This window comes from Lactuca sativa, chromosome 2, assembly GCF_002870075.4.
Source record: "Lactuca sativa cultivar Salinas chromosome 2, Lsat_Salinas_v11, whole genome shotgun sequence".
In the NCBI taxonomy this organism is placed as follows: Eukaryota; Viridiplantae; Streptophyta; class Magnoliopsida; order Asterales; family Asteraceae; genus Lactuca; species Lactuca sativa.
The window spans coordinates 197,228,787-197,241,564 of record NC_056624.2 but is presented as its reverse complement, the minus strand read 5'-3'; the positions used below and the strand labels follow the sequence as shown (position 1 = coordinate 197,241,564).

The window sequence follows — 12,778 nt, the reverse complement described above, 5'->3', positions numbered from 1 at the left end:
TGGTTACGTGAAGTAGTATTAGAATTTAGAGCGTTTTGTTTAACCTAAACTCTATAAGCTTATAGTGTCAAATGAGGCCTTATGTTCCAAACGAAGCGTTATGTCAAAGCCGGAAGCTAGAAGCTCTGAAATGCTCACAAACGTTCCGTACCGAATACACCCTTTATCTCATAAGGAATTTACATATATAACTTTTTTTTAAAAGTAACAACCTTTATTATTTTCAACCACCTAATTTACGTTTAATTATTTAACATTTATCTAAAACAATATAATAACATATGTGCTGAGCTCTCAAGCCGTCTCTCCCACACGAAGTTCCTTTAGGAAACGATTTAATACAACCAAGGACATTGCCAATATCTACTAAAAGGGGAGGCTCATAAGAAATGGTGCTCGACATGGATGGGTACTTGTATGGATGCTTAGCCTCTAAAGCTTTGATGGTGTCACTGTCATGTGAAGCAACACCGATGAGCACAACACTTTCACCGCTGTCGTAAAATACCAATCAACAACCTTACGGAGACATTGTCTAACGTTGGTGTTGTCCTTAGTTCTGCCATCTTGAAAGTGATTAACTCTTTGGCCCGATGAGCCAAGACCTGCATTGTCGAACATATTTTCAACTAATGTGACAATACCGTCCTCTTTCCCCCGCGTAGCTAAAGAATTCAATATGCAATGATTTTGTAACGATTTCCTCTTCTCAGGCCTACGTTCATGCATGTTCTTGTCTGTTTTTATTTATTTTTTGTTTAGCCAAATTTTTTTCCCTAATTGAGAGTTTATTTTTTTTAAAATTTATTTATAAAAAAGACACTCTTAGTTTTTTCAATTAACGAGCTTCAAAAATCAAATGAAATATTAATATTTTCAATTTCCACTTTCAATGGTTTGATCGATTTTTTTTTCAAAGTAGTTAACCTGAGCAAATTATAAATTATACTTGTTTTTCTTAGGGTAAATGGCACAAAAAACACTCTTTTTAAACAGAAATTCGATTTTGACACTGTGTTTTCCAATTTGTTACAATTCTGACCACTTGACCGGTTAACCAGGTTACATGCTGACGTGGCATGATGACGTGTCAATTTTTGATGACGTGGCATGCTAACATGATATGCTGGCGTGCTAAAATTGAATTTTCTTTCTCACAAAAGACACTAAGTTTTCATTTTTTTCGATTTTGACACTAAGTTTAATTTTTTCTTTCAACTTTGAACTATATTTTTTGTTCCAAATCGAACATCATTTTCTCCAATTTTGTTCAATGTTGACAATTTTCTATTTGAAACCGTATAAATATTTTTTTAATACATTTAAACCGTATAAATATGTTTTTTTTTTCATTTAAAAACCATAGTTTGTATAAATATATTTTTTTTACACTCAAACCATATTTTTATGTATAAATATGTATTAGTTATATAAAAATTGTATTTTATATTAAATATGCAACTTTAAAATGTGTTTGAAACCGTATAAATATTTTTTTAATACATTTAAACCGTATAAATATGTTTTTTTTTCATTTAAAAACCATAGTTTTGTATAAATATATTTTTTTACACTCAAACCATATTTTTATGTATAAATATGTATTAGTTATATAAAAATTGTATTTTATATTAAATATGCAACTTTAAAATGTGTTTGGAGGTTTGGAGGCGTGTAGTCGATCAAAATTCGGATATCAAGTTTGCAACTCATCAAATTTTTACATCTTATTAGAAGCTTATGGTTCGTTTGATTCTCATGATATAACTAATGCTTTGGATGTAAGAAAAAAGACACATTGTATTTAAATAAAATGTGGTTTTTAAACGAAAAAAATATGTTTATACGGTTTAAAATGTAATAAAAAAATATATTTATACGGTTTCAAATGGATAATAGACAAAATTGAACAAAATTTGATAAATGATGTTCGATTGAAACAAAAAAAACATAGTGTCAAAATTGAAATAAAAAATTAAACTTAGTGTCAAAATCGAAAAAAGTGAAAACTTAGTGTTTTTTGTGGAAAAAAAATCAATTTTGACACGTCAGCATATCATGTCAGCATGTCACGTCATCAAAACTGACACATCATCATGCCACGTCAGCATGTAACCTGGTTAACCGGTCAAGTGGTCAGAATTGTAACAAATTGGAAAACACAGTGTCAAAATTGACAAAAAAAAAACACGGTGTCAAAATCGATTTTCTGTGTAAAAAAAGTGTTTTTTGTGTCATTTACCTTTTTTCTTATAGACTTTAAAGTTTTATGTAATGATTTTTCTAAAAAGTTAAATAAATTTGCAATGAAAAAAATAGAAAAGAAAAAGAATCTTTTGATAGGTAAACTGAAAAAAAACTCAAAGTATGGAATTTGCTGTTAATATAAAGACACTGAAATGAAAAGTTACATCCAACTAAAATATTAACTTGTTTTCATATATAATCCAAAATAGCTATTCTGAAACATCATTTCTATGACGAAGGACTAATTTTATAACTAGACGTATTAAACGAATGTGATTTTATATAAAGATGAAGGGAGTATTTTGTAAGACTCAGAGAAATTAGAGGGCTAAGAAGATATTTTGAAGAGGGAAAGCAACACATCAGCAAGAATCTTTGTGCCTTCAAAGTTTTTCAAACCCTAAATTATTTATTATTTATAATATATAAATTTGGGGAAAAGGCGAAATATAATGCCATTCACCATCATCTTCACAGCTTATCTGTTAATTGCGTAATTACATCTGTTCTATTTCTATCTCTCTTTCTCTCTCTACCTAGAATTTCATACGCTTTTGTAACCTTTCTTGAACACAGAGCTCAATCACCTGTTGTGCGTTGTAAGTAAAATGCAGGTGAGTTTGAACTTCTTTGTGATTCATATATCCGTCTAAAATCTGATTTCCTAGAAGTAATATGTCGAGATTTTAAGAAATATATGTTTTTTCGTATGAATATCTTTCAGACAAGAACAGTACAAGTTGGGCATCTTTCAGATCTAGCTACCGAGAGAGAAATTCACGAGTTTTTCTCCTTTTCTGGCGACATAGAGCACGTTGAGATCTGCCGGTTCGTTACTGCCATATCAAGATTAAAATTGAATTAAAATTTTGTTACTATTATGCATGTTGTCCTGATTTTGATTCTTTTTGAGGTTTGCAGCGATTCAGTACAAAACAAGACTGCATTCGTCACGTTTAAAGATCCAAAGGCTCTTGAAATTGCATTATTGCTATCGGTAATCCTTCAATTTAGTTATTTCCCCTTTTTCTATTGAAGTGGATATTCTGTATGATTGTTTAAGATTTTCATGACCTAAAACTGTTGATACATGATACTTCCTCCTCTGTTAACTGTGACATTTTAACTTTCAATGTCAAACTTAGAATTACTTCAATTTTAGTTAGTATTCATTATTTTAGGGTTTTGACATTGTTTTCTTTTTGTATATATAATATTTATTGGAACTTTTGAAGCCGTTATAGGATTTTTAATAAAAAAAAAATGTAAATACCAATTTCAAAATTGAAAATAGTTTGTTTGATTGCTAAACTATAGCATAACTGATGTAGGATGCCCAGAGCACTCATTCCATCCAAAATCCATTTCTCTGTTTTTCTTAATTGGCCAATAAACAGAATCTGATTTCCGATTTGTACATTCTGAAGTTTATGATATCCTGAAGTAGATCTTCTGGAGATTCATCATCTTAATGTGTATTTAGTCAAGGGTAGCAATTTCCTTCTATATCTGATATCTTTATATTTCAGCTGAGTTATGTATCAAAATTTGCTTATTGGTCTATATGTGTGTGTATGCAATTTTGCTTGCATGTATTAGAAATATACAAAATTCAATTGCGATTTCTTGGAAACTTGAAATTTCCAACAGTGTTTGACAAATTTGCAGCTACTCAAGTCAACAAACTACGACCACAAAATTGTGGCTGCATATTAATTCCACTTTGTCCAGCGGAGACTCTTGGGTCCTACTTTGGAATACATGAGAAAAATTCCACAATTACACTCAAAAGAATTAATTATTATATATTTTATGTTTTATATTAACACACTTTTTTATTAATCAGCCTGCGTTTGTCTTTATCCCTGTGACACCACAAATTATGTTTATTTATTAATATCATTGTTTATCCACATCTTGGGCCCACTTGTACCACTAATTAGTTGGCTCTTGATTTGTTTGACCCCTTTTTGGTTAAGTGTTAGTTATAATTTTATTTATTTATAGATATAAAGCAGATATATAACAACCTAACTTATCAAAATTGAAAGATATCTCTAATTTAAATCTTTACAGGGAGCAACCATAGTGGATCAGATTGTTAGCATCACACCTGTAGAAAATTATGTGCCACAACCCAAGTTCCAGGTAATGGTTATTACTCGGTATATAAATATATTTTCATTTTACAATATTCAATTTTTTTTCATGATGTCACTTCTTGCAGGAAGTTCGTGAAGTAGATAATGCCATGAGTATGTCTCCAGAAAACCTTTCACCAAATGCAGAGGTAAATTTAGAATAATAATCACAACAAAACTGAACATGAAAAAGTTGCAATCAGTCTTTTAAAAATTTGATTTTTTTTTTAATAAATAAAACAGGGGAATGGTAGCTCTCCTAGGAGTGGAAGAGTATACATGAGTAAAGCACAAGATGTTGTAACAAGTGTTCTTGCTAAAGGTTCAGCAATCAGGCAAGATGCTTTAAATAAAGCTAAAGCATTTGATGAAAAACACCAATTAAGAGCCAATGCATCTGCTAGGGTTAATTCACTAGACAAAAGAGTAGGGCTTACAGAGAAATTTAGTGTTGGGGTTTCAGTTGTAAATGAAAAAGTTAAGTCAGTGGATCAAAGGCTGCAAGTATCAGACAAAACAATGGCTGCAATAATGGCAGCTGAAAGGAAACTAAACAACACTGGATCAGCTGTCAAATCAAGCAGGTTTGTAATAAAGCTTCAAATGCTATCTGTCTCCATTTTGTTTCCAAATTTACCCTCTTGATTGTGTTTACTGTTTAGGTATGTGACTGCTGGAACAGCTTGGCTGAATGGGGCTTTTGGTAAAGTGGCAAAGGCTGGGCAAGTTGCAGGAACGAAAACTAGACAAAAATGGAACATAGCAGTCTCAAATTTAACTGCAAAGGTATATATGTATCAATGTGTTTTAATTGCTTCTAGTATATACTATATATATATGTATCTTACTTTGTAGTGTGTTTATTTATGGCTTGCAGGATTCACCAATTGCTGCATGATGAGAGTTTATACTTTATAGACAGCTGCATGCATGCATATTCATATTCTTGTTGATCATACCATATGGGGTTCTTACTTCTTTCTCAATCATCAAAATGATGATTATTGAGGTGTATAATTAGAGATGTTTGAGATTTGCAAGCTTTGTGTGGGATTGGAATTGGATAGTTTAGTAGTACATGTTTCTTCTTCTACTTTGTAGTGTGTTTATGGGCAGTTTTGTCAATTCATTTATATTTGTTAATTGTTGGTATATTCTTATGTAAACTCGAGGGTATTGTGCATTAAGGTCCAGTGATTTTCAAGTGTGTAACATCTAGGACATAAGTCATTAATGATGTGGACTTCATTTAAAACTTCTATTATTGATGCAAGCCTAAATTATTTGTACAAGGTTTCATTAAGACTATTTTTTCTTTTATTTCAGAATTAAGTTTCGAGTATTTTACAAATTTAGTACATGATTGTTCCTTAAAAAACTGAAGAGAAACAAACTATTAAATAACAAACGGATATATAGTTTAATACATATTGCGACTAAAATAACCTCTTTATTAGGTAACAATAAAACATTGGCTTAAAACCCGTTCGTCATAAATTGAATCAACTTTATTCACACGACAAATCCACAAAAATAAGGATCGTTTACAGGATCCCATGTGGATTCAAGACGTATCCGTTAAGTCAATAAAATTGGCTGGAGTGAGTTTATTCTTGTGAAGAAAGGATCAACGGAACGTGTGTATCGAAATGTGAGTTTAACGGCGTTATGGGAAGGAAATCTACGTGTTAAACGGCAACCTGACTAACGTGTCAAATCTGTCGATCGGGTTTACGTGGATGCACATCTCTTCAGACCCACCGCTCATCGTATGTACCAGCGTCCTTTCCTAGATAATCTCATGGTTTTTTTCCGTCAATTCAACGATTTCCTTTACGACAGGTGAAATACCCAAATCACCCTTTCTCCTTCTCCCCCACACTTCTCTCTGCGCATTTCGGCATATTCTTCAAACCGATCCCTTATCTCCCACCTGCCCTAGGAAAATTCCCCCAAAACGGAACGCATTCAAAAGGCCAGAAGTTTGGGAGATAGAGGGAGTGTGTGTGTGTCTTTGGGAGTTGGTTTGGTTTTTGAGATCAAAACTGACTTAATATTTAAGGTAATTATCACATCTTCGCTCCATATCTCTGGTGCGTTTCGATATCTTTTCTTGATTTGGTTCGATCTTCGATAGGGTAACCACCAGTATTTGCCATTTTGGACCATTTTGTTCCGCCTGTTTCAGATTTCGATCTATCGGTATTTTCTTTTACTTCGTATCTCTTGTTTCTAATTTATTTTTTCATGTAGACGTATGTGGGGTTATCTGATCTTTTGAAAAAAGACGCGATCTTTTCATGTTGATGGGATTAGTTTTGACTTTTATTATGATTGATTCTGGGTCCATTTTGTTTAAACGTGTACATCTCTACTCAAAAAATGGACGTACGTACATTGTAATTTAGAGATCATAATGAATCAATTTGTTGTTCTATCGATCTTTTTATGATATATTATGATCTGCAAACCTGCATTTGATCCGAATCTTTGGCCGTTTACTTGGTTGCTTACGGGGTAATTTTAATTGCTGTTTGGGTAATAAATTCACGAGACGATAAGAGTTTTCTGAGCCCTCTGCTAAGGTGCATTTTTGAATAAGTCTAATTTGAGATCGAAATTATGCTCTTTGATGATAAGAAGCCAAAATTTGAGAATTAACTGTTGATGTTTCAATAGTTTACAGTTTCATAACTATTTACATCTACAACTGCTGGCATCGCACTAGTTTGTAATTCATACAATATGTGGCTTTAATAGATTTTGTCTTTGAAAATCAGTCAATAATATGATTTTTGTCTCTGCTTGAACTTTGTCCTCGATTATGTTACATGGCTCAAAGATCCTGGTATTTTTGACACTTTTACTTTCCGATTTTGCCTTCTTATTGACTGAATAAGATCAGATTTTAACGAGGAGTTTGATATCATGTTTTTAAACTGCGGAAATATTTGTGGGCCCAAACTAATCTTTTGATCCATAAAGAGGATTGTGTCAGCAGCATGAGGAAAACAATGTAAAGTACAAAGTACAAACTTGATGCATCATTTTTTCTATTTCATCTTCTTTTTTTATAGTTTCTCAAGTTATTCCCAATTAAAGTCTCTTTGGTGAAAGTTTTGTTTAAAACATTTCCATTATGTTTCATCTTTCCACGAGTTGGTAAGTGCATTTCATTTAGAATAAATCCAGTGTTGCCATGTAAAATTTGATAAATTTCATGACTTGTGATATCTTGGTTTGTATTGCTAGCTGAAAACTTTGTTACTTTTCTACTTGGAAAATAATCCATGATCTTAATTACATATTTAAAATTTTCTTACTTGCAGGTGACTCAGTCTACTAGTTTCATTGTTGCTGTGTTCTTCCAAATATGTGATGGCGCGATTGTGAATGTGATCTTTATCCAGTTTGTTTACAGTAAACATGGCGATGATGGCAGTTGTTTGATGAACCCTTATCTTTAAGACTGTCTTAATCATTATAGTTAACAAGTATTGTAGTAGTGCTGTAAAAAGTGTCTGTAGCTAGTGATGGATCAGATAAATTTACTTCACAGTCAAAGAAAAAACCTCCAAGGTCCAGGTGGCAAGTCCTCAACAAGTGGGTCCTCCAAAGATCTATGGCTGGCAGTGCATGGAGGGTCTGTGGTAGATGTAGATTCAGCCTTGGTCTCACTGAAGAAAAATGGAGGAAACATCAATTCAAGAAACACTTTTGGCCTTACCCCTCTTCATATTGCAACATGGAGAAATCACATTCCAATTATCAGAAGACTACTAGCTGCTGGTGCAGACCCTAATGCCAGGGTACATCTATCTTCTCATCTTTTAGATATCAGATGAAAAGTTTAACAACTTTTTCAATCTTCAGGATGGAGAATCTGGATGGAGTAGCCTTCATCGGGCTTTACATTTTGGTCATTTGGCTGTTGCTAGTATTCTTCTTAAATCAGAAGCCTCTGTTGCAATTGAAGATTCCAAGTCAAGAACACCTGTTGACCTTCTCTCTGGGCCTGTTCTACAGGCTAATGGCAATGGAGATGGTTCAGGTACTCCAACAAAGAACAAACACATCCTTATAATAAATATTACTCCATTGATACAATTTCCTGAAGGAATGTTTGTTGTGCATTTTCAGTGGTGACAGAGCTGTACAGTTGGGGAAGCGGTGTTAATTATCAACTTGGGACTGGAAATGCTCACATACAGAAGCTCCCATGCAAGGTTGACTCACTTCATGGATCCTTCATCAAGTCCATTTCTTCAGCCAAGTTTCATAGTGTTGCTGTGAGTGCTGATGGTGAAGTTTTCACTTGGGGATTTGGTCGCGGTGGTCGCCTTGGCCACCCTGATTTTGACATCCATAGTGGTCAGGCGGCAGTCATAACTCCTAGACAGGTAACATCCGGATTAGGGGCCCGCAGGGTCAAGGCAATTGCAGCTGCTAAACATCATACAGTTGCTGTCACAGAGGGTGGTGAGGTCTTCACCTGGGGTTCCAACCGAGGTAATTACTTACTTATTTACCCTAAAACAATACAGAGTGATTTAGTTATTTTGATGATGTTTCATGGTGATTTTTGCAGAGGGTCAACTTGGTTATACTTCTGTTGATACTCAAGCAACCCCAAGAAGAGTTAGCTCTTTAAAGTCAAAGATAGTTGCTATTGCTGCAGCAAACAAGCACACTGCTGTTGTTTCTGATTCGGGTGAGGTTTTCACTTGGGGTTGCAATAAAGAAGGTCAACTTGGTTATGGAACTTCAAACTCTGGCTCAAATTACACCCCGAGGCTCGTTGAGTATTTGAAAGGAAAAGTTTTCATTCGTGTGTCAGCAGCCAAGTATCACACTGTGGTTTTAGGAGCCGATGGAGAGGTACCTTTTTAGATGATAAAAGCAAGAATGAAAATTGATGCAGTGATTCTAATTTTCTAGGTTTTTTTTTTTCAGGTATTTACTTGGGGTCATCGTCTTGTAACTCCAAGACGAGTTGTTGTTGCAAGGATTTTGAAAAAAGTTGGAAGCACTCCTTTAAAGTTCCACCGGTCAGAACGCCTTCATGTGGTTTCAATTGCTGCAGGGATGATGCATAGCATGGCTCTTACCCATGATGGTGCATTGTTCTATTGGGTGTCTTCTGATCCTGATCTTAAATGTCAACAGGTCCATCATCATCATCATCAATCATCATCATCATCATCATCATCATCATCATCCATCATGCCTCTCTTATTCATTGTTTCTTTGATGTAGTTATACGGGCTTTGTGGGAAAAGTATGGTTAGTGTGTCTGCTGGAAAGTACTGGACAGCTGGAGTTACAGCTTCTGGTGATGTTTACATGTGGGATGCAAAGAAAAGAAAAGACGAAGCTCCGGTCATAACTCGATTACATGGCATCAAAAGGGCTACTTCAGTTTCAGTTGGAGAAACGCATCTGTTGGTGATTAGTTCCCTCTATCATCCTCCATATTCTCTCAAGGCTCCAGATACCCCTCGGTGTTTAAAGAAAAAACTAAGTGATGATTTAAGCGAGCTGGATGAAGATTTTGCTTATAATGATATTGAAATTGATGAAAAGACATCAAGTCTAGAAAAGGGTAACAGTGAAAATGGAAGTAAGCAAATACCAAGTCTGAAAAGTCTTTGTGAGAAAGTGGCAGCCGAGCATTTGGTGGAGCCAAGAAGTGCTTTACAACTTGTTGAAATTGCTGACTCACTAGAGGCACATGATTTAAGGAAGCATTGCGAGGTAGTATCCATTTTGAGCTTTTGTTAATTTAAAGGGTATTTTAGACAATTGAACCCCTGTTGATAACTTTTGCAGGAAATTGTGATACATAATCTTGACTACGTGCTTACAGTCTCCACACACGCAGTTGCTAGTGCTTCACTGGATGTTCTTGTGAATCTTGAAAAAGCTTTGGATTCAAAGTCATCTGAAGCATGGAGTTATCGTAGACTTCCAACCCCAACAGCTACTTTTCCTGCTGTTGTTAACAGTGAAGAGGATGATAGTGACAATGAGTTTCTCAGGACTCGTGATAACAACAATGGTGGAAACATGGGTTCTCACAAGGAAAGAAGCCAAAGATTTGATAGCTTTTTACATCCATATGATGATGCGAATCAAGAAGTTGGCAAGCATGTTCGGGCTTTAAGAAAAAAACTGCAGCAGATTGAGATATTGGAGGAAAAAAGAGCCAAAGGTTATCAACTCGATAGCCAACAGCTTACAAAACTTGAGACACGACCACTGTTGGAGAAGTCACTTATTGAGCTTGGTGTTCCTGTTGAAACGATTCAAGCAAAGTCAACTTCACCGGTTGACCAGGGAACTAAGAAACAGAAGAAAAAGAGCAGAAGAAAGTCAACACAAGGGGAAGAGGCACCTTGTAGCCATGAATCTGATGCTAAATTGAACACAGTGAAAGGTTTCTCACCTTCTGAAGCTTCTCCAGTTGACCACAAGGTAAAATTGGATCTACATTGAACATATGTAGGACACATATATATACATATGCCCTTAACATGGATACTTGTAATTCACAGGAGAAGGAGATAGATGACAAGGGCAAAACAGTAAATCTGGTTATCGAGGTGTCACCGAATAGCAACTCAAAGAAAGATCTTGCAAGCTCAAAAAACCGGAACACATCATCGTCATCATCATCAACATCATCAAAGAAGAAAAACAGGAAAGGCGGGCTTTCAATGTTCTTAAGTGGTGCTCTTGATGACACCCCCAAGATCGTTGCACCTCTTCCACCACCTTCACCAAAAAATGAGGGCCCCGCATGGGGAGGCACAAGTATTTCAAAGGGACCCAGTCCCACTTCTCTTCGTGAGATACAAGATGAGCAGGAAAAAACCATGGGAAGTAAGCCCATGTCCATTGCTAAAAAGAAAGATCAGTTGGAAGTTGTAGATGTGAAAACAAGTGGAAAACTCTCATTGAGTTCGTTTCTGCCATCAAACTCAAACTCGAACCCCATGGGTCCCAATCTGACCCCTCACATGCCAGATGTCGAAAAAAGCACCCCTCCTTGGGTTTCAGTTTCTTCAGGGACCCCACCTCTTGGTATAGGTATTGGTAGTAGGCCATCTCTCAGGGGCATTCAGTTGCAAGAGGTGTGACACCAACATCATTTCTGTTTCTTCAAGTTTCCAAGTTTTGAGCTTTTTTTTTTATTCTTGAAAATAGTTTTTGATTTTGTATGATGTATATTCATTCAGGAGAAAAAGCAACAGACATTATCGCACAGTCCTAAAACAAGAACGACTGGGTTTGCTGTGAGCAGCGGTCAGGGTTCACCATCTGATTCCAGTGGTGGTGGTGGTGGTGTGAACCGGTGGTTCAAGCCGGAGGTTGAAGCACCGTCTTCTATAAGGTCAATTCAGATAGAGGAGAAGGCTATGAAGGATCTTAAACGTTTTTATAGCAGCGTTAAGGTTGTCAAGAATCAGTTTTAGAACAAGGGTGGGTGGCTGGGTTTATTTAAAATAGCAGCTCTGGTCTGGTTTGGTCTTTTTATAAAAAATTAACTCGTGTCATGTTTCTTTCTGTAAATCAACTGTAGATATTTCGTTGTACATTAATTTCAGATTCTCTTCAAGTAGAATCCTTCAAATTGCATTCAGTTTGTTCTAGGGAGAGAGTTAGGTGGATTCTTAGCGTTAACGACAACATCCTTAAACCTGATTTATGAAGCTCTCTTTGAGTGAGTTAAGGCTGTAAATGGCATAAAGCTGTAACATTTACCCTTTTGGGGTGCACATTCATCGTTTTCTTCATATTCTATTATAATTCAAAACATTATTTTTGTTGGAACTTGATATCTGCACAAGAAAAATTGAGACCCTGTCCTACATAGGAGGTACAAAACATTTCAAGGTTTTTCCCACTTTAGTCATCAAATGGATCAAATAAAAGGGCCAAGCTGGACTTGTGGTATTGGGCTAGTAACACTAAAGGGTGTGGTGCTATGAAAATATCATGACAAAGACCCTCCAAAAGTGTTTCATATCGTTCAATGTTTCTATTTGGGTCCAGTTTAGTTTTAAAGATCCACTTAGACCCTACCAGATTAACCTTTTTAGAGACTTCAACAAGTTTCCATGGGTCTAACTTAGTTTTAAAGATCCACTTAGACCCTAGGAATTTAACCCTTTTAGAGACTTCAACGAGTTCTCAAAGGTAATTTTTATTCATGGAATTAAGCTAGTCAATAACTTCATTCCATTGACAGGATTGGTCACTACTAATGGCCTGACTATAAGAGGTTGGATCTTTTCACTTTTCCATATCCAAGCTAGTTTAGTTAAGGTAGGTCATATAATCATCAAAGTTAGCACGTCTTATCGACCTTGATGACATCCTTAATGAAG

At 35.3% G+C, this 12,778-nt stretch overlaps 2 protein-coding genes across 4 annotated transcripts; both read left to right on the top strand.

The window, feature by feature from the left end:
• Nucleotides 1-2,694: 2,694 nt before the first annotated feature.
• On the top strand, nt 2,695-5,680 carry LOC111899785 (binding partner of ACD11 1). Of its 2 annotated transcripts, XM_023895634.3 has the most exons (8): nt 2,695-2,861; nt 2,972-3,075; nt 3,169-3,244; nt 4,324-4,395; nt 4,475-4,537; nt 4,632-4,972; nt 5,051-5,174; nt 5,266-5,680. In XM_023895634.3, the coding sequence occupies exons 1-8, from the start codon at nt 2,856-2,858 to the stop codon at nt 5,284-5,286; spliced, it is 807 nt and encodes a 268-aa protein (XP_023751402.1). In that variant the 5' UTR covers nt 2,695-2,855; the 3' UTR covers nt 5,287-5,680. The 2 variants fall into 2 exon arrangements, with proteins under 2 accessions (XP_023751402.1, XP_023751401.2); XM_023895633.3 differs by lacking the exon at nt 2,695-2,861 and having other exon boundaries at nt 2,942-3,075.
• A 397-nt stretch (nt 5,681-6,077) lies between these two features.
• On the top strand, nt 6,078-12,026 carry LOC111899783 (uncharacterized). 2 transcript variants are annotated; one of them, XM_023895631.3, is made up of 11 exons: nt 6,078-6,450; nt 6,526-6,590; nt 7,718-8,197; nt 8,262-8,439; nt 8,529-8,897; nt 8,977-9,266; nt 9,342-9,554; nt 9,645-10,142; nt 10,218-10,862; nt 10,943-11,521; nt 11,627-12,026. In XM_023895631.3, exons 3-11 carry the CDS (start codon nt 7,922-7,924, stop codon nt 11,861-11,863), a joined length of 3,285 nt encoding a protein of 1,094 aa, XP_023751399.1. In that variant the 5' UTR covers nt 6,078-6,450; nt 6,526-6,590; nt 7,718-7,921; the 3' UTR covers nt 11,864-12,026. The 2 variants fall into 2 exon arrangements, with proteins under 2 accessions (XP_023751399.1, XP_023751398.1); XM_023895630.3 differs by lacking the exon at nt 6,526-6,590.
• Nucleotides 12,027-12,778: the final 752 nt, after the last annotated feature.